Source organism: Mytilus trossulus, chromosome 3 (genome assembly GCF_036588685.1).
Source record: "Mytilus trossulus isolate FHL-02 chromosome 3, PNRI_Mtr1.1.1.hap1, whole genome shotgun sequence".
NCBI lineage: Eukaryota > Metazoa > Mollusca > Bivalvia > Mytilida > Mytilidae > Mytilus > Mytilus trossulus.
The window spans coordinates 42,816,608-42,838,510 of NC_086375.1; the positions used below are offsets into that span (position 1 = coordinate 42,816,608).

General features: G+C 31.9%; 2 protein-coding genes across 2 annotated transcripts in view; one reads left to right on the top strand and one right to left on the bottom strand.

Moving 5' to 3' along the window:
• On the bottom strand, window positions 1-3,689 carry LOC134711524 (ubiquitin-like FUBI-ribosomal protein eS30 fusion protein). Its single transcript, XM_063572156.1, has 5 exons — window positions 3,591-3,689; window positions 2,692-2,773; window positions 1,686-1,824; window positions 1,338-1,393; window positions 1-170 (listed from the first exon to the last, which is right to left on the bottom strand). The coding sequence occupies exons 1-5, from the start codon at window positions 3,641-3,643 to the stop codon at window positions 45-47; spliced, it is 456 nt and encodes a 151-aa protein (XP_063428226.1). The 5' UTR covers window positions 3,644-3,689; the 3' UTR covers window positions 1-44.
• The window catches only part of LOC134711521 (E3 ubiquitin-protein ligase RNF8-like), a 27,017-nt gene continuing 8,787 nt past the window's right edge, over window positions 3,674-21,903 (top strand). The window contains exons 1-5 of the mRNA XM_063572152.1: window positions 3,674-3,843; window positions 11,735-11,851; window positions 12,737-13,243; window positions 13,795-14,187; window positions 15,190-15,394. Coding sequence (XP_063428222.1) covers window positions 3,727-3,843; window positions 11,735-11,851; window positions 12,737-13,243; window positions 13,795-14,187; window positions 15,190-15,394 — 1,339 coding nt within the window. The 5' untranslated portion in view covers window positions 3,674-3,726. The remainder of the gene's footprint in view (window positions 3,844-11,734; window positions 11,852-12,736; window positions 13,244-13,794; window positions 14,188-15,189; window positions 15,395-21,903) is intronic.

A 21,903-nucleotide genomic window follows, 5' to 3' on the forward strand; every position in this document is an offset into this window, starting at 1 on the left:
TTATTTACAATTTTTTTTATTTCTGTATCATGTTCATACAAAGTTTAAGAGTTGGCATTAGGTCCCTTCCTTCGTCCAAATGTGGATACAACAACACCAAATCTTCTGTTGTATTGCATACGTCTCTTGGCACGGCCAGTCTTCTTCTTCTTGACCTCTCCCTTTTCAACCTAAATAACAGACAAATACATGTTGATTTTTTTCCTTAAAATAAAAAGAATACATTCATAAACACTACTGGCTTCAGCAAACTGACTAGATTCATCATGCTTATCTATCTTAGAATATGGAACAAAGATTTCCCTCAATTTACACATTGTTATTATTGAAGTTGTCAACTTGGCATACATTTTAAGCTGCATTGATGAGATCTTACTTTTACCCTAGACTTTTTAAACAATTTTACCCATATGTGATTCTTAATTATCCCATTGAATAATATGTAATAATACTGATTAATTTTTTTAATTTCAAATAATTTAAAAGTAGATGTCAACAGACCTCAACACTTCATGTATTTTTACCACAAGACAAGGTTCCTATGATAAGTAAATCCTGATATATCAGTTGCCTTTCTGAATAGGTATAAGCAATATTAAAGGTACTTTTTACTGTGTGATTCATTAATATTTGTTGGATACCAATTTTCGTGGATTTCATGGGTACAGGAGAACCACTCATTCCTTTACAAAATTTGTATTTCGATGAACATTTGAATTCGTGGTTCTCCTGTACCCACGAAATTCACGAAAATTGGTATCCAACGAATATTAATGAATCCACAGTAACACTTCTACATCTGGTTCTTCCACTTTCTCCAAATATTGCATATATAATTTATTAAATAGCAGCCAGTATAATTTACATGTAATATATTAATAACCATTCTACCCTATCTTTAATAATTCAATTGTTAATTTGTGTTTTCTAGCTTGATGGAGTCAGATTCTCCAGTGGTTCAATATTGTTTGGTTGTTTATTTAACATGTTACACACAAATTTCAACTACTAATGACCATAGATAACACAACTATGCACACACAACCAGTCTCTTAAATGCTTTTAAAAACTAAAATAAGTTTCAAATTGAAAACCCACTTGACAGTGTCATGTGTTCAGTGTAATTGGACATCCTGATATTTAATATGATGTCAACAAAAACATTTCAGCTGTGAAACAAGTCTATTATAGTCGGCCCTGTCTAGCGGAATAGTATATATAATACAGTGAAGTGACGGAAAACAAATAACGTTCTATGGACACTAAACTAGAAGAAATTCAATCTAATAAGGTGTATAATAATCTAAGTTATGTATTATCATACAGAATAATCTTACCTTGGGTGTCTGTCCCTTGACCTTTCCTGCACGAGCAAGAGAACCGTGAACTTTACCTGTTGATAAAAAATAATATTTTTTAAATATGTTCAGGTAGGAATAGTCTAAAAGATTTCTATTGGCATTGGAAGAAAGGAAGATTCAAAGGCTCATGATGATATTTGTTGTATAATGTAAATTAGACAGCTAGTTTTTTTCAAATATTAATTGTTTTATATTTGTCATGTCAGTACTTTTGAACTGCTGACTATATGGTATACAAGTAGTTTACGCTCAAATTTGAAGGCTGCAAGGTTGCTAATAAATATTTGATGAAAAAGTGGTCAAATTTTACTAAAAAAATATTACCTCCAAGCATTCTGAGGTCAACATCAAGAGTTGAAAGTTCATCAACGCTAGTTAGCTGAAAATCATCCTGTAAGGGTTTTCCTCCAAACATAATAACCTGTTCATCAACTGGAAATCCATCCTTTGCTAGTAAAAAGCTCTAAAATCATAAAATTACAGGCTACTTAAAATAATTACAAATTTGAAATGTCATAAATATGAAAATTATGCCTAATAGCGATCACTCTCATTTTTTGTTTGTTTTAATTATGTAATTAGGTTCTTGTTGCCCTGTTCTTAGATTGTATGTTTTGTTTTGTATACCATTGTTAGACTTTTGTTTTGTGCCCGGCATCTCCTTCAGCTTTTTTCAATATATATTTCTTCATATTTCATGACTTTTATGTCATTTAGTCTATTACTGAGGAAAATGTGGAAACCAAAAGTTTACTCAGAGAGCAGACCAGTGGGTTCCTAAGTGGTAGAAACAGGATACTCTTGTTGTTGCTTTATAGTGTATCAATAATAAAAGACGGCCTTGTACAAAAAGAGTTGACACATCATTTACATATGTACATGTATGTGGTCAGCTCAAGCTTAACATTAATTTATAATGGTATAGGCAAGGTTTAATCTTTCTATTCAAATCTAAATGTTTCATGTGAAAGTCAACATTTGTTTTGTTTTCACAATACTTTACCACTTTTAATCTTGTTTAATTTAACTTATCTATTCCAGTTGAATGCAATTGTCTTGACATACCCTACAAATCCAGTCCACCAGTGTGGAGCAGACAGTGGGGATCACAGGCTAAAATCCTAACTGAACACATATCAAATTACATGCTAAGACTAAAACTTACAGCAATTTGAATAGATACATTTTGTATTAAAATAAACAGCAATTTTTATATTCTGACAGGTACAATTAAATCATATTTTTGAAACATAACAATAATCTGGATGTAAATTTTAAAATCTTCTTGTGACAAAAAAATTCTCATTTTTTTTTTAATTTCTCTATTCACCTTGATATCTGCAATGGTTTCTGTTCCTGACACCTCAAAGGTGTGGGTTTGGCTACCCCGTACAAAAAGCTGCATGTTTAACCTAGAGATAAAAATATAACAAACATGATAATTATGTTTTAGTAGGTCGAGTTGTATTCTTCATACACTAAATGCATTTCCATTTCAATGAGAACAATATTCTGTCAAAACTACTAGTCGTGTTCATTTTGTAGATGTGACAATTTTAATTATACATGTATAGTTTTCTACAATACTTTTTGTAAACCTACATCATTATCATCACCAACCTGACCAATCCTAAATGCTGTTTTTAGTTTGATTGTTTTTTAATTATTTTTCCTTCAATCCTGTAGGATGAATTTTCACTATTTTTTTTCATGAATTATTGACGAGATGTGTCACAAAATCCTCCAATTTTATAGAAATTATTATTTTTTCTAATTTGGACTGGATAAGTTTGAACAGATTTGAAACAGACCAGGTTTTAAAATGAATATGATTTTATGAAAAAATTGTTTAGTAGGAGTCATCTTTTGAAGACAACAGCCAGTAATCTCTCTAGTCTTAGTACATGTACCAATACTTTCTGATATGATGTGGAGCGATTATCTGATTAAGTCATTCACTGAATAAGAAAATTTCTCAGGACACAGATTCTAGCACTAACTTCATATGATATGTGTTCCAAATTTATTATAATATTATATTATGGTGTCCCGACTTCAGCATGGGTGAGATTTACATTTTATCAACATATGAAAAGCTGGAGTGAAATTAGCCGAGCACATACCTGTCTGTTCGTCAAAAAGTGGTCTGAGGATTGTGCAATATTTTATTAACTTTTAATAGAGTGGGAATACCTTAAAATAGGACAATAATCATCTAACAAGACTTACACGTGCTGGTGCAATGCAAAATCAGTCCAAAAAGGAAGTATAATTGTACGCATGCGTGGAAATACTACCCCGAAATCTATGACGTAAAGCACAAACGACTAGCGCAGAGCGCTCTCATCTAAATCGAGAAGCAAAAATGTCTCAGCAACTGAGCCAAACCAAAGAACAAGAAACAACATACATCCCTTGTCTTCATCGCATTGGCGATAATATTAAGAAGCACAAGCTAATTAGCCTTGAAAAGAAAACCGAAGTATGCTATAATTTGCTATTTACGTAAATTATCCTTCCAAAATTATAACCATGATATGAAAATTGCAGAATACAGAATTAAGCCTTATATTATAAGGTCCAGAAAAGTTATAGATACCCTCTCTCTGTGGACAATAGACATAGTTGAGGTTTATCAATACACTTTACACCATGAAATTTTCTCTTGAGTACATACAAAGCTATCAAATTTGAAAAGTTTTATAGCCTGGCGGTATCGGGTTCCTTTGCGCCCACGTTCGCACCCCGCACATTCACACCCAAGGTCCATTTGCACTCTACATGTCTGCGCCCAATTTTAATTCAAATTCCAGTTGAATAATTGGAAAATCATGATTGTTGTTATGAATTGCTTTAGTGTAAGTAAAACATTCAATGTTTTAAATAAAAAACACAAACGATTACAAGGTTTTTCACGGTTAGTTTGGCCATATTGGATAAGGGGCAGATTTTTTAGAAAGAGGTGGAAATAGTATGATAGTATGGGAAATCCTATGTGTGTTTCCAAGCAACAGCTCTGTTTTAATGATGTGTTCCCGTATTTTTTACACCATTTGTACCTCCATGGCTGAACTAACCGTGAAGAGCCCTATTGTTTTCAACAGCTTGGTCCCTTTCATCTGAAACAATTGCAATACTCTATTATAACCAAAAAATGATAAAATTTATTCAACATTTAAGAAAACATAGTCAGAATCTCACTTTATTTTGAAACAAGTCAATGAAACAAAGTTATAGCAATACACTAACCAAAACATGATTAAGATTTATTCAGCACAAAAAAAATGCTGTCTCACTTTATTTTGAGACAATGACAACAAATATAAGAATACACTTGCCAAAGCTATAATTATCAAACACAAAAACAATTGGAATTGGGCCCGAACATGTTGGGTGCGAACTTGGAGGATGGGAAGGTGAGAGGGGGCAAACATGAGTCGGTGCGAATGTGAATGGGTGTGAACCGACCCAGATTCTAGCCTGGCAGCATCTAGCTGCGAATGAGGTCCTTTTGATGATTTTGATATTTTCGGACCATAGAATTAGGCAAAAAATAAATTTAAAGACAATAGAGCTATGTTTTCCCAGCTAGGCAGCACATAGATAGTGGGTCTTATTGGGGTCTAAGCGTGCTGTGGGATTGCGTTTTTAGCTCACCTTTCCTAAAAGGAAATGTGAGCTTTTCTCATCACTTGGCATCCGTCGTCGTCGTCATCGTTAACAATTTTTCAAACATCTTCTCCTCTGAAACTACTGAATGGATTTGGATGAAACTTAGCATGATTGTTCCTTAGATTATCCTGCACAAAGTTTGTGCTTCGATTTTTGATCCGTCAAAAAACATGGCCGCTGTTACTTAAAATAGAACATAGGGGTCAAATGCAGTTTTTGACTTATATCTCAAAAACAAAAGCATTTAGAGCAAATCTGACAAGAGGATAAAATGTTTTTTAGGTCAAGATCTATCAGCCCTGAAGTTTTCAGATGAATGAAACAACCCATTGTTGGGTTGCTGCCACTTGATTGAGAATTTTTCACAACTTGTTCATCATATTTGCTAACTTTAAAAAATCTTCTTCTCTAAAACTACTCAACCAATTTCAACCAAACGTCAACTGAATGATCAGTAGGGTGTATTACATAAAGTTTGTATTTTATTGTCTATTTCGTCAAAAAACATGGCCGTCATGGCTAAAAATAGAACACAGGGTATAATGCAGTTTTTGGCTTATATCTCAAAAACTCCAGCATTAAGAGCAAATAAGACAAGAAGTTAAAGTATTTATTTGGTCAAGGTCTAACTGTCCTGAAATTTTCAGCCGAATTGGGTGACTGGTTTTTCAGGTATAATGCCCATGAATTGATGATTTTAAAGAACTTTTGCAGTTTTTGGTTATTATCTTGAATATTATTATAGATACATGTACAAATAAACTGTTAATAGAAAAAATGTTAAGCAAAGTAAGATCTACAAATAAGTCAATTTGACCAAAATTGTCAATTGACCCCTTAAGGAGTTATTGCCCTTTAAAGACTTTTTTCACAATTTGTTCATCATGTTGACATACTTAAAGAAATCTTCTCCTTTGAAACTGCTGTATCAATTTCAGCCAAACTTAGGCTAAATGAGTTTCAGAGTATCAAGTATAAATTTTATATTTTATTTCCTTGTATGTCCAGAAACATAGCTCCTATGGCTAAAATAGAACATAGGAGAAAATGATTTTTGTCAAGCCTGCAACTTTTGTTGCAGAAAGCTCGACATAGGGATAGTGTTCCGGTGGCGGCTACAGCGGCGGCGTTAGCTCACTTCTTTAAAGCTTTATATTTTAGAAGGTAGAAGACCTGGATGCTTCATACTTTGTATATAGAGGCCCCATGTTACAAAGTTTCAGTCAGTCACATGTCCAATGTCCTTGACCTCATTTTCATGGTTCAGTGATTGATTGAAAAAAAAGTTCAAATTTTTTGTAATGTAAAATTCTCTCTTATCATAAGTAATAGGATAACTATATTTGGTATGTGCGTACCTTGCAAGGTCCTCATGCCCGTCAGACAGTTTTCACTTGACCTGGACCTCATTTCATGGATCAGTAAACAAGGTTAAGTTTTGGTGGTCAAGTCAATATCTGAGATACTATAAGCAGTAGGTCTAGTATATTCGGTGTATGGAAGGACTGTAAGGTGTTCATGTCCAACTGGCAGGTGTCATCTGACCTTGACCTCATTTTCATGGTTCAGTGGTTATAGTTAGATTTTTGTGTTCTGGTCTGTTTTTCTCATACTTTATGCAATAGGTCTGCTATAATTGTTGTATGGAATGATTGGAAGGTGTGCATGTCTAGCGGGCAGATTTCATCTGACCTTGACCTCATTTTCATGGTTCAGTGGTCAAAAGTAAAGTTGATTTGGTGTTTTTCTCTAATACTATATGCCATAAATCAACTATATTTGGTGTATGGAAATATTTTATGATCTATATGTCAGTAGCACAGGTTTTATTTGACCTTGACCTCATTTTCAAGGTCCATTGCTCAGTGTTGACTTTTTGTGTTTTGGTTTGTTTTTCTTAAACTATAAGCAATAGGTCAACTGTATTTGTTGTATGGAAAAATTGTTAGCTGTTCATGTCTGCCTGCCATGGTTCATCTGACCTTGACCTCATTTTCATGGTTCATTGGTATATGTTTAGTTATCTTGTTTCATGTTAAGTGTTTATGTGACAGTTTTAATGAGGCTTTATATTTAGGACTATCAACATAATATCAATGTATAATAAAGAAGGCGAGACTTTTCAGTGTGTGCACTCTTGTTTTTTTTTGCTTTTGAAGAAGAAAATGGGACGATTCAAAGAACACTTAAATAAATTGAAAAGCCAAAATAATCATTGATGAGAGATTTAACCAAAAAAAATAAGGTGAGCGATTCCGGCTCTTGAGAGCCTCTTGTTTTTTATAACCTGACATGTGAAAGTCTAATTATTGTGTAGTGAAAATGGGAAATGAAGTCTATCGGGATGCAGGAAATTACAAAAAATTAGAATTGATTACATACATAGTGTAAGTGGGATACGGGAATCTAACAAAGCAGTAGCATATCCAGGTCCTACTAAAATGCGCCCGGTGAATAACAAATAGCGCCCCGGGGAAGAAAATGCGCCGGGGAAAATATATAGATATTTTATTGGCATGAGTCAACTTTGTGTCGATGGAATAAGTTATGTGCATTGATTTTTTAAAATTTTAGACAAGTAATTTGCAAATTCAGATAATAGACATTTATAATAAAGCACAAAAACAAGTATGAATGTTTCAATTTCAACAATAATATATGAATACTATTTGAAAGACAGATAATAATAGATCACAGTTTATGCGGAATATTTATAAAATGTAAAACTTCAAAAGACATGTTTTTCAAAAACAATATTAAAATGAAAAATGTAAAAAACAACTTAAATTTCACAGATAAATATTTATCTAATCACAATTAAAAGAGTTCATATAATAAATCAGCAACTAAAGCAGTACTATGCATGTAGAGTAGTTAAATGGAGGGGGTAAAAAGCAGGAGTTTGGTTTAATTCAAAACTATAAAGCATTAAATTCCTGATAAGTGTAGACATTAAAACAGTAGAAGTTTTATTTTTATGAAAGATATAAACAACACTTTCAATGTAGCATTGTACATATCCCCATATATATTAAGGACAAAACAAGCAATGATTTTTTTTTTAAGAAAAAATTTATTGTTATAAAATATTATTATTTTATTCTCCCGGGTGCTAATTTTCCTTCCCTGGGCGCTTTTTCTTTTCCTGGGCGCTCTTGGGCGCTTTTTAGTAGGACCGGCATATCCTGGATCAGAACCCCCAAATGAGACCCACTAAATATATGTGTACATGTAATAGTTGTGTTCATTTTGTTTTTTAAAAAGATAAAACACTTTTGTGGATTTAGCCAAACATTTTCTTTCCTTGCTGCAGGTCATTTTGGACTAAGAGCAATTTTAATTATTGAAATATTAAGACAAATCCTGTTTAATTCAAAAAGTTTAAAATATGAGTTTAAATAATTGTGATTATAATCCTGTTGCAATTTTTGCAAAAAATAAAAACATCACAATTAATTTTAAATTTGCAGTAAACATTTCAGGCAGACATGCACTTGGCATATTGGTATTACAATTTGAAAACATGATCTTTGACCTTCTAATTAAGACATCTGTCCTGTATTAAAAAAGGAGACAAAGACAATGCCATAAATTACTGGCCAATTTCACTATTAAACATGTATACTTTGCAAACTAATAGAGCATATCATACATATAGCTAGTCAAATAATGGAACATCTTGAAAAAACAATATTTTTGTATAATTTACAACATGGCTTTGAATTTCTATCAAAACACTCATGTGAGACTCAATTAATATCTTTCATAGAGGACCTCATATATATTAACCATTTCCAAGGATACTTGCAACATAGCACCTTTTTTGAAGGTTATTTGTCGATGATAGCATCATTTATAAAAACATTAAAAAACAAAAGTTGCATCCTAATTACAACAGGACTTAGATTCAGTGGCACAATGTCAATGGGAAAAAGACAGGTTAATGTTGTTCCATCCAGACAAATGCTCCATACCGCGAATCACACAATAAAAGAAACCAGTCCACCATGACTACATCCTTCATCGTCACATTCTTCAAACTGAAACAGCCACAAAATATTTAGGCGTAATATAACCATTCAATCACATCTCAAATGGAATAAACATGTAGATGATATAACAACAAATGCAAATCATCAACTAAATTTTCTCAAACATAACCTAAAAGTATCATCCAAACAAATTAAAGAAAGGGCAACCATGTCATTGTTTAGACCTTAGCTTGGGTACAACTCTTGTGTCTGGGATCCGCACAACAAAAATTTAAATAAATCAAATTGAAATGGTCCAGCGAAGAGCTGCTTGCTATACATGTAATACTGTAGATACCACAATACCAGCTCTGTCTCAAATATGCTCAACAATCTACAGTGGCCTACATTACAATGGAGACGAATACAAACTAGACTAGTGGTTTTCTATAAAATTATACACCAACATTTAGCAATCTACCCTAAAGATTTTCTCATTAAATCAGACAGCAGAACAAGACATAAGCATACCTACCACTATAAACAAATTCAAACCAATAAAGATTCTTACTTATTCACATTTTATCTGTATATAATAGTACAATGGAACCTACTTTCAACTACAGCAATCCTTTGTACAACAGTTGACGGCTTCAAGGATATTTTAAACACTGCATATCATGTACATAGTTTTACCAAGAAATATACATAGTAGAACAATCCACAAAAAAATTTAATTACATTTTTAGCTCACCTGGCCCGAAGGGCCAAGTGAGCTTTTCTCATCACTTGGCGTCCGTCGTCGTCGTCCGTCGTCGTTAACTTTTACAAAAATCTTCTCCTCTGAAACTACTGGGCCAAATCAAACCAAACTTGGCCACAATCATCATTGGGGTATCTAGTTTAAAAAATGTGTGGCGTGACCCGGTCATCCAACCAAGATGGCCGCCACGGCTAAAAATAGAACAATAGGGGTAAAATGCAGTTTTTGGCTTATAACTCAAAAACCAAAGCATTTAGAGGAAATCTGACATGGGTTAAAAATGTTTATCAGGTCAAGATCTATCTGCCCTGAAATTTTCAGATGAATCGGTTAACCTGTTGTTGGGTTGCTGCCCCTGAATTGGTAATTTTGAGGAAATTTTGCTGTTTTCGGTTATTATCTTGAATATTATTATAGATAGAGATAAACTGTAAACAGTAATAATGTTCAGCAAAGTTAGATTTACAAATAAGTCAACATGACCGAAATGGTCAGTTGACCCCTTTAGGAGTTATTGCCCTTTATAGTCAATTTTTAACCATTTTTCATAAATCTAATTAATCTCTACAAAAATCTTCTCCTCTGAAACTACTGAGCCAAATTAATCCAAACTTGGCCACAATCATCTTTGGGGTATCTAGTTTAAAAAATGTGTGGGGTGACCCGGTCAACCAACCAAGATGGCCGCCACGGCTAAAAATAGAACATAGGGGTAAGATGCAGTTTTTGGCTTATAACTCAAAAACCAAAGCATTTTGAGGAAATTTGACATGGGATAAAAATGTTTATCAGGTCAATATCTATCTGCCCTGAAATTTTCAGATGAATTGGACAATCGGTTGTTGGCTTGCTGCCCTCCAATTGGTAATTTTTAAAGAAATTTTGCTGTTTTTGGTTATTATCTTGAATACTATTATAGATAGAGATAAACTGTAAACAGCAATAATGTTCATTCAACAAAGTAAGATCTACAAATAAGTCAACATGACCTAAATGGTCAATTGACCCCTTAAGGAGTTATTGCCCTTTATAGTCAATTTTTAACAATTTTCATTAATTCGGTAAATTTATGTAAATTTTTACCAAATATTTTTCTCTGTTACTAATGGGCAAGGTTCATTATAGATATAATTGTAAGAAGCAAGAACGTTCAGTAAAGTAAGAACTTCAAACACATCACCATCACCAAAATACAATTTTGTCATGAATCCATTTGTGTCCTTTGTTTAATATGCACATAGACCAAGGTGAGCGACACAGGCTCTTTAGAGCCTCTAGTTATAAATCACTGTTATAAAATATTCTTTTTTTTATTGTAAATACACGTAAGCCTTGCATGCAATCGCATGTAATATAATGGTCAAAGTTGTCACTGAGTGTGGAAATATGGAGATGCAATACTATGATTCTAGTCTTATGGGTTTTCGTTCTATTAAAAATGCATTGTGACATCACAAATTCCATTGAAAAAGTATGCATAGTACGAATTCAAATGACGTAAGAAAACATATGATCTGACCATACTACTATGAGAACAATTTTGGCAGAAAGTTTGTGCATTTTACAACTAGACATAATATATACTAGGCAGGACTTTGACACTCAAAAAACATATCCATTATATTGTAGAGTCATTTAATAACTGATATGCTACAGAAACAAAGATGTGCTCTATTGTAACATGTAACCATTAGGGCCTTTATATCTTAAAAATGTTTCATTCCAGTAAATCCTTTTTTTTTCATTTTTCAGAACTTTTCCTATCCAAGGTCGGTGGTTTTCTCAGTAAATGAAGATTATTGGACTCAACTTATATGATTTTGATACATTGTACATCTTTGGAATCACTTATTTTGAAAATTAAATGATAGTCCTTGCAGATTTTCATGACTGCAGAATTCAATGGAGTTGTCTTGGTGAGATTCCTGTTGTCTTTTATTAAAATATCTGTTTATTTATCTCTGTAGGTTACTGTAGGGAGAGCACCAGATGTCACAGTTTGTCTCTTGTCTAACATGATATCAAGATGCCATGCCATATTCAAATGTAATGAAGAGGGACAGTGGACTGTGAGGGACAATAAGGTAATAGCCAAATACAATTAATTCCTTTGTCTGAAGTTATTGTTTGAGAAACAAATAAAGATGTGTTAATCATATGTTCCAGTAAAGTGGAGATAATACATGTACATGTACGTATATTTTTTGGGAAGTTAAATCATTTTGTCATGGTTAGGTCAGTTGTTCCTGGTCAACAAAATGTCAGCAGTAATGATCAAAGAACACAATTTAAGTTAAAAAAAATGTACTAAGCATATCTTCAAATCGCTTAATACAGAATAAGGTACAGCTACAAAAAACAAATATATTTTTGTCTGAACTGTTATGGGCAGTTACATGTGAAATACATTTTGTAAGCCAGTAAAAAATGTTAAACATCAATAAAAAATTTGGTATAATTCAAGAACCATATTTCAATTAATCATGTTTATAGTTGAAAATTACCTTCAAAAGAAAATCTGCTAAACATGCTTTCAATTTATTTATTTCATGGCCAGCAATATGTAATTTTGCCAGAAAACTGCAAATACAGAATTCTCTGTTTCAGAATTCAAGTGGTGTATTGGTATTCAGTGTTTGTTCCTCTGAGTGACAACATCATCATGCCTTTGGTTTTCATTGTTTAGGACCTAGATAATGTTTAGTGTATGATTTCTAGAATCATGCATTATATTCTATTTCTTTAGTGATTATAAAAAGAGAGACCAATTTGGTAATTTATTAGATAGATTATTTTGTGTTTTCAATTTGAACCAGCTGGATCCAATACTATTAAAAGCCACAAAATAACAAATTTAAAATAATTCAAGAGAGAACCCTTGTATAATTTTAAAGCTTGAGTTTGTCATTTGAAAAGAAGCTCCAACTTCATGTTGAAAGATATTTTCTATTTCTTTATATAATTTTTAGAGTCTGAACGGAGTATTTGTCAATAAAAAGAAATTGGAACCCATGTGTCTTCAAAAGCTGGTTGATGGTGACACAGTTCAATTTGGAGTTACTAAAAATAGTGAAGAACCTCCAGAATTCCTGTATAGATTTCACACCAATCTAAAAATCAAGAGAGCAAGACCCAAGTCTCTTGATGAAGTCGACTGTGCCACACCAAAGAGACAGAAACCTATGCCAGTCACATGTCAAGGACCTAGCAACCAAAAAAATCCTGAGTGGTCACCTTATCAGGAATATAAAGACAAACTAAAACAGCAAGAAGAAGAAATGGCAAGAAAGATGAAGGAATATGAACAAAAATTATCTGAAATGAATAGTGTTTTGAAGGACAAAGAAGAAACGCAGGCAGCTATGAAAAATGAACTGGAAGAGGAAAAGAAAAGACGTGAAGAAAACATGAAGGAAATGGAGGAAACAATGAAAAAGAAGCAAGAAGAAATGGAAGATGAACTGAGAAGAAAAGAGGTAAGACTTAAAAGAATACGGATTTTTTGATAATATGCTTTACATTTAAATTTCCCCCTGATCATATTTTTTTTTATTGAAGATAATTTAATATTTTGTTTAAATCTTTATGCATAATATGTATACTGAATTTTCTGGTAGTTTTTAACAACACGATTATCACTCAAAGGAAGACCCTCTGAAAAGGTTTTATTCCATATCTTCTCAGATTGAAGGTGTCAATTCATATATATATATCTCAGGGCACTCCTGCTGCCTCTGCAAACAGTACTGAAACACCAATCAATAAATACAATATGTATTAAAAAAATTAAAATACATGTATATATAGAGCCTGAAAAAAAACCATGTCATTATTCATTAATTTCTATTACATTATACATGTACAACTATAAGACACCTGTTTCATATGAAAGTTACAATGTAAGTCTCCATCTATCAATGTTGATTTCAAAGATAGTAATTTACAAATACCGGTATGTGAAACCACATCAATTAGTACTAATATACTAACTTAACCAAATAAGATCTCATTTTAATTCTGGATTCAGGAAGCAGAACAACAGATGAAAGAAGAACTGGAAAATAGATTGTTAGAGAAAGAAGCTACACTGCTTGAACAGTTGCAGGTGCAGAAAGAAGGATTAATTGAAGAAAAGGAGAAAGTAGAACAAAGTTTACGTGTAGCTATGGAAAAAGCTTTGGAAGAAAAAAATAAAACTTTACAAGAAGAACTAATAAAGCAAAAAGAGAAACTAGAAACAGTCATTTTAAAGAAAGAAACTGAACAAAAAATGTTAGAAGCACAATTAAATGAAGTGAAAGAAGAAAAAGACAAACAGACAGAGGCAGTGTTACATGCGAAACAAGACATTTTAACTAATTTTGCTGATTTAATGGAAACTGAGTTACAGTGTAGTATTTGTAATGAACTTTTTGTACAGGTAGGCTCGAATTTGTTATGGAAGAATACATGTATGAAGTCTAGTCATTATTATATATATGTGATTTATATTCTAAGACCTACATGTAAGTAAGTGCTTAAGTACATGATATTCTAAGACCTACATGTAAGTAAGTGCTTAAGTACATGATGCAAACAAGTTTCATACAGCAACATTGTATATTTCATGGACTTCTGGTGACTATAATCAGTAGTTCTAGTCCTATCGGATCTCTTGTCTTCACTGTCTTGTCAGAAGATGGGGTTAATGCAATTACAGAAAATATTTAACTTTTAAAATGATTTTTTTATTAATGTGAAAAATGCTATATATCAGGTTCACAATTATAAACACTCACACTCATCATTTTAGCAGTATAAATTTTCCTGTATGAACATTTGCACTTCCAAAAATTATAAAACTGGGAAAAACATACACACTTCACAATAATCATTTTTACAAATTAAATGCTCATCAAAATCTGAATTTTGCAAGTAATTTAAGGTAACATCAAAGGAAAATTTCTAATCTTTTCAAAATAAAAAGCTGTGTTTTGAGATTAATTTTCATAGCCTTTTAATACTGTTGTTTATTTTTATGCCCCACCTAAATAGTAGAGGGGCATTATGTTTTCTGGTCTGTGGCTCCGTTCGTTCGTTCGTCTGCAGGTTAAAGTTTTTGGTCAAGGTAGTTTTTGATGAAGCTGAATTCCAATCAACTTGAAACTTAGAACACTTGATGCTTATGATATGATATTTCTAATTTTAAAGCCAAATCAGACTTTTGACCCCAATTTCACGGTCAATGGAACATGGAAAATGATAGTGCCAGTGGGGCATCCGTTTACTTTGGACACATTCTTGTTTTTTTCTACTTTCAGTAAATGTTCCTGCTTAAAGTATAATGATTATAAGTCGATACCAGAAAGGTAAAAGTTATGCTGTTGGGTCAAAATGAATCTCATTTCTCTGACATATTGTTTATGGCTTTTGACTTTTGTAGGCGACATCACTGAATTGTTCTCATTCATTCTGTGCATTGTGTATACAACAATGGATGAAGATCAAGAAAGAATGTGCTGTGTGTCGAGCTCCTGTAACAACAACAATGAGGGCAATTTCTCTAGATAATTACATAGACACTATGGTTTCACATCTTAGTGATGAGCTTAAGGAAAGAAGAAAACAGTTGGTGGAAAGCAGAAAAGGTAACAAAAGAAAGTATGTTGGAATAGAATCAATAAAATGTCTTTTAAAGACATTCTTTTTCTCAGCTGGTGGTTAGCTAACTATTGTGTGGTAATTACTATCTTATCTAACCTAGTTGGTGAGATGGCATGTTCATGTTTTGAATAATTTATAATCCATTTTAACATTGGATGGGTGAGAATAAAATTAAACACCTCAAATGATGCAATACTTAGAAGTCTCAGACACCTTGATTCACCTGACAGGTAAACAAATTCATGACATAAATCAATCTTTCTGAAGTTGTGTTTAATATCTGAGTGATCTGCAGTTAGAGAAATATAATTATATATTAATGATTGGATTAGGTTGTTGTAAAAATTATATTAAAACTATTTTAATTCAGAAGGATATTGAGTGAACATTTACAAACAGTTTTTTATATTAAACATACCTATGAGTTGCCTTCAAGTACAAAAATCCTTCAAAATGGGTCGTATATATTTAAAAAAACTAAAAAAATATCATAGCTAGCATAACTTGTGGATGCATGATAAAATATGCACAGATGAATATTAGTATCCATCTAATAACAATGAAACCACAGTATACCCCATCTCTTCTTTTATTTAACATAAGAAAATGCTTGATATTTTTTATACGACCCCAAAATTTAAAATTTTTTCGTCGTATATTGCTATCACGTTGGCGGCGTCGTCTGTGTCGGCATCGTCGTCGTCATCCGAATACTTTTAGTTTTTCGCACTCTAACTTGAGTAAAAGTGAATAGAAATCTATGAAATTTTTACACAAGGTTTATGACCACAAAAGAAAGGTTGGAATTGATTTTGAGAGTTTTGGTTCCAACAGTTTAGGAATTAGGGGCCAAAAAGGGGTCCAAATAAGCATTTTTTCTTGGTTTTTGCACCATAACTTTAGAATAAGTAAATAGAAATCTATAAAATTTTGACACAAGGTCTATGACCACAAAAGGACGGTTAGTATTGATTTTGGGAGTTTTGGATCCAAGAGTTTATGAATTAGGGGCCAAAAAAGCATTTTTCTTGTTTTTTGCACCATAACTTTAGTATAAGATAATAAAAATCTATGAAATTTAAACACAAGGTTTATGACCATAAAAGGAAGGTTGCTATCAATTTTGGGAGTTTTGGTCCCAACAGTTTAGAATTAGGGGCCCAAAGGGTCTAAAATTAAATTTTGTTTGATTTCATCAAAAATTGAATAATTGGGGTTCTTTGATATGCCAAATCTAACTGTGTATGTAGATTCTTAATTTTTGTTCCCGTTTTCAAATTGGTCTACATTAAGGTCCAAAGGGTCCAAAATTAAACTTAGTTTGATTTTGACAAAAATTGAATCCTTGGGGTTCTTTGATATGCTGAATCTAAAGATGTACTTAGATTTTTGATTAATGGCCCAGTTTTCAAGTTGGTCCAAATCAGGGTCTAAAATCAAACTTTGTTTGATTGCATCAAAAATTCAATAAATGGGGTTCTTTGATATGCCAAATCTAAATGTGTATGTAGATTCTCAATTTTTGGTCCCGTTTTCAAATTGGTCTACATTAAAGTCCAAAGAGTCCAAAATTAAATTAAGTTTGATTGAAACAAAAATTGAATTCTTGGGGTTCTTTGGTATGCTGAATCTAAACATGTACTTAGATTTTTGATTATTGGCCCAGTTTTCAAGTTGGTCCAAATCAGGATCCAAAATTATTATATTAAAGGGAAACTTCGCAAAAAAATCAAAAATTGATATTATGTCCATTCTGTATAAAAATGCTCAAATTTATAAATATTAAAGTTTTATTCCGTTAAATAAGAGATCACCATCGATTTAAAATTTTGAGTATCAGTTCTTTGTGCTCCGCCATTTTGACACCTTCTCCGATGAAAAATCCCGATATGTCTATAAACCACAAAGGAACAAAACTACAGTAAAAGATGTAGTCTTAATTGCGTGTCAATATCTTGTCAATTGTACAGTTGTTATACGACCGCAAATTTTGAAAAAAATTTCGTTGTATATTGCTATCACGTTGGCGTCGTCGTCGTCGTTGTCTGAATACTTTTAGTTTTCGCACTCTAACTTTAGTAAAAGTGAATAGAAATCTATGAAATTTTAACACAAGGTTTATGACCATAAAAGGAAGGTTGGTATTGATTTTGGGAGTTTTGGTCCCAACATTTTAGGAGTTAGGGGCCAAAAAGGGCCCAAATAAGCATTTTCTTGGTTTTCGCACTATAACTTTAGTTTAAGTTTATAGAAATCTATGAAATTTTGACACAAGGTTGATGACCACAAAAGAAAGGTTGGGATTGATTTTGGGAGTTTTGGTTTCAACAGTTTAGGAATTAGGGGCCAAAAAAGGGCCCAAAAAAGCATTATTCTTGGTTTTCGCACAATAACTTTAGTTTAAGTAAATAGAAATCAATGAAATTTAAACATAATGTTTATGACCACAAAAGGAAGATTGTTATTGATTTTGGGAGTTTAGGTCCCAACAGTTAAGGAAATTAGGGGCCAAAAAGGGACCCAAATAAGCATTTTTCTTGGTTTTCGCACCATAACGTTAGTTTAAGTAAATAGAAATCTATGAAATTTAAACACAAGGTTAATGACCATAAAAGGAAGGTTGGTATTGATTTTGGGAGTTTTGGTCCCAACAGTTTAGGAAAAAGAGGCCCAAAGGGTCCAAAATTAAACTTTGTTTGATTTCATCAAAATTGAATAATTCGGGTTCTTTGATATGCCGAAGCTAACTGTGTATGTAGATTCTTAACTTTTGGTCATGTTTTTCAAATTGGTCTACATTAAGGTCCAAAGGGTCCAAAATTAAACTTAGTTTGATTTTGACAAAAAATGAATCGGTTGGGTTCTTTGATATGTTGAATCTAAAAATGTACTTAGATTCTTGATTATTGGCCCAGTTTTCAAGTTGGCCCAAATCTGGGTCCAAAATTTAACTTTTTTGATTTCATCAAAAATTGAATAAATGGGGTTCTTTGATATGCCAAATCTAACTGTGTATGTAGATTCTTCATTTTTGGTCCCGTTTTCAAATTGGCCCACATTAAGTCCAAAGGGTCCAAAATTAAACTAAGTTTGATTTTAACAAAAATTTAATTCTTGGGCCTCTTTGATATGCTGAATCTAAACATGTACTTAGATTTTTGATTATGGGCCCAGTTTTCAAGTTGGTCCAAATGAGGATCTAAAATTATTATATTAAGTATTGTGCAATAGCAAGTCTTTTCAATTGCACAGTATTGTGCAATGGCAAGAAATATCTAATTTCACAATATTGTGAAATAGCAAATTTTTTTAAAATTAGAGTTATCTTTCTTTGTCCAAAATAGTAAGCAAGAAATATCTTATTGCAAGAATTTTTTTTAATTGGAGTTATCTTTCTTTGTCCAGAATCAACTTAAATCTTTGTTATATACAATATACAATGTATATTCACTTTTTACTACCAACTGATAAATTTAAATAATCTTTACTGTGTTGGCTAGAAACTTAGGGTGTGGAAATATACTAAGGCAAATGCGTATTCCAGAGAAAGTTTATTAATCTTTATTATATCCAGTGAACACAGTAAACACAGTGATATATTCTAATAAAGTTCAATACATCATAACGTTCCATATTTAATTCCTCAATACGAATATGTTCCATACAAATATGTCATACTCTAAATACGGTAAATACGATTTACTGAAAAGAAAACAGAAAAATACTGTCATTCACTTGAATAATAAAAGTTCAAAACATGCAAAATACATGTTATCCAGAGAACAATAAACAAATGTATATATACCAAAAATTGTAAACATCTTGTTTTACCCAGTGAAAATACATAAAAACAATATTAACCACAAATCAATGAAACATCATTGACACAAAAATCTAATTATCGATTCGCACTTTACAACCTGTGAAATATCTATTTATAGAAATACAACATGCGTCTGAGAGGACTTTGACAATTATATTTACTGAATAAAGTTCTTAAATTATGCAATACAACTCAGACAAGTTACGGAAGGTTTATACAATAATTTCAATACAAAAAACTCACCAAATTAGAAATATTTCCACAAAATTTCAACACAGATTTTGTCAAGTTATTGGCGTCATTTTCATTCGGAACTCTCTAATAATCACTGTACATGAATAGTGAATCGACAAAAAATATGTTTATGAAATTGACATTACATTTACCATTCAGTGATAACAAGCAGTTTTTTTACATCTTAATATTTTATGATGTATTTAAATGAGTAGTTATTGTTTCAAACTCCATTAGAATATTTTAATTGAGATTAGTTTTGGAATAAGGGAAAGGGGGATGTGATTAAAAAATTGGGTTCAATTTTTCTCATTTGAAATTTCATAAATAAAAAGAAAATTTCTTCAAACATTTTTTTGAGAGGATTAATATTAAACAGCATAGTGAATTGCTCTAAGAGAAAACAAAAATTTTAAGTTCATTAGAACACATTCATTCTGTGTCAGAAACCTATGCTGTGTCAAAAACCTATGCTGTGTCAACTATTTAATCACAATCCAAATTTAGAGCAGAATCCAGCTTGAATGTTGTGTCCATACATGTACTTGCCCCAACCGTTCAGGGTTCAACCTCTGCGGTCGTATAAAGCTATGCCCTGCAAAGCATCTGGTTTTATCTGACTGACTAACTTGATAAGGAAAATGGTCTTATTTTTTTAAATAACCATATAGTCTGTTATTTTTAAACTGATAAAATTGTAATTAGTTAAAAAGTCAAAGTTCAAATCATAAATAAGTGTTCCGTGGAAATTGTTGTCGAAAATCTAATTCGTTCATAATTCTTTAAAGTAATAAACTTTATTTAAATAAATTCGGATCTTCCCTCATCTGATCACCAGCATGGCTAAAGGTATTACTCCCAAAGGTATTGGAAGGGGTGTAAGGTGACACGTCCAAGTATTCAATCGATTTCCTGTCCGGCGGGCTTGCAAGTTCATGCATCGTTTCTGTATGTTTTGATCAGTGTACACGACCGTAACTTATAACTTTCCATTTTGAACTATCAGGTGCATGTATAATATACATTTTTGTCTTGCGTGTCCGAAAGTGATATAATATACTAGTCATTACTGAACTCATACGCTTGTTTATAAATAACATTCCTGGTGTAAAGAATATTATTTATAAAAAAAAATAATACAAAAAAAAAAATTTGAAGAAATACAAATCTATTTACATATTTTTCCAAGGGTTAATTTGGGAAAATGTAATATATACTCGTTGTCAATAGTTTAGGACAGATTGGAACATACCAGAATTATTGATTTAAAAAAATGTGCGCACTTGTCGACGATTCGTGTATACATACGCCTGGGTAGAAAGTTACGGAACTATAGTCAGTAGCGCAATTTAAAATATGTATACATGTATACATTGAACATAAGAAAGAAACATACATATTGTGTAAATTATGGTAAAAGTTTTGTAAATAGACTAGTCCACGTATGCCAACAGTATGTAATCAACGAATTCGGTAGACTATTGTATACCAAAAGAAGAAGAAGAAAAAAAGAAACAATTTGATTTAAATACAGGTCAATTTATAACTTGCTTTGGTTCATCGAAGATAAGAACATAGTAAACTCACAGATTTATATATCAATTAGATTGTTCTCGAATAAAGGACGAAATTCGTCATCATCACAATTGTTCCGACATTCATGTAAAATATATGCAACTGGACGTACACTAATAAGATCTAATAATCCCCTAGGGATGTGAATATTTTCTAGGAAAACTATTGAGTATCAATTTCGGGATTTATTTTCTTTCTTGATATTCAATGACAGCAATTTAAAGAATAAACTGCTTCTCGGATATTTGTCCGCTTTAGGGGTATTCTTGCAAGTTGAACAGACTTATAATAACATTCAAAAATAGGGAAAGATAACATTAAATTCGTTGTCTTTTAATTTTAAACATCGTTGGTCAAATAGTTATTTAAGTATATATATACGTTGGGAGACGACGACTATTATAGATGTCTCAGATTTTAATAAGGACGTTCTCGATTATGAATAAATTTGGTTGACGTTTTTCACACTTGAAAAGAATATCTATTCGTAATTTTTCGATTCCATTCCATGAAGATCCTTATATTTCCTGTCAACGTTTTAAACCTCTTAAGTACAAAAGTATTTTTTTCTTTATTCGTACATATTATATTCCGCTTCGGTAGAGTTATCTTCAGATAGTTGACTTTCAGATATTAATTAATACATGGCTTTCAAAAGTCTAAATGTAAGTGTTCTCGTATATTTTTTCGCCTAATAAAGACAAATAAAAATGATTTAGTAAAGCTATTTCTAATTTCTAAATCCCCCTTTTTTATGAGACATAAATCAAGGACAAGACTTGTATATCATTTCATTCGGACATATGAATTAAGTTTCCCGTCTTTAACCGAAAATTGTGTATTTCTTAGTAAATTAACTTA

Bases quoted from the DNA above. Each gene is read 5' to 3' on its own strand.
- LOC134711524 (XM_063572156.1), bottom strand. From the start codon at position 3,643: ATGCGTACAATTATACTTCCTTTTTGGACTGATTTTGCATTGCACCAG. The intron at 2,774-3,590 runs GTAAGTCTTGTT...TTTTATCTCTAG, and splicing joins TTTGCATTGCACCAGCACGT to GTTAAACATGCAGCTTTTTG. The intron at 1,825-2,691 runs GTGAATAGAGAA...TTATGATTTTAG, and splicing joins AAACCATTGCAGATATCAAG to AGCTTTTTACTAGCAAAGGA.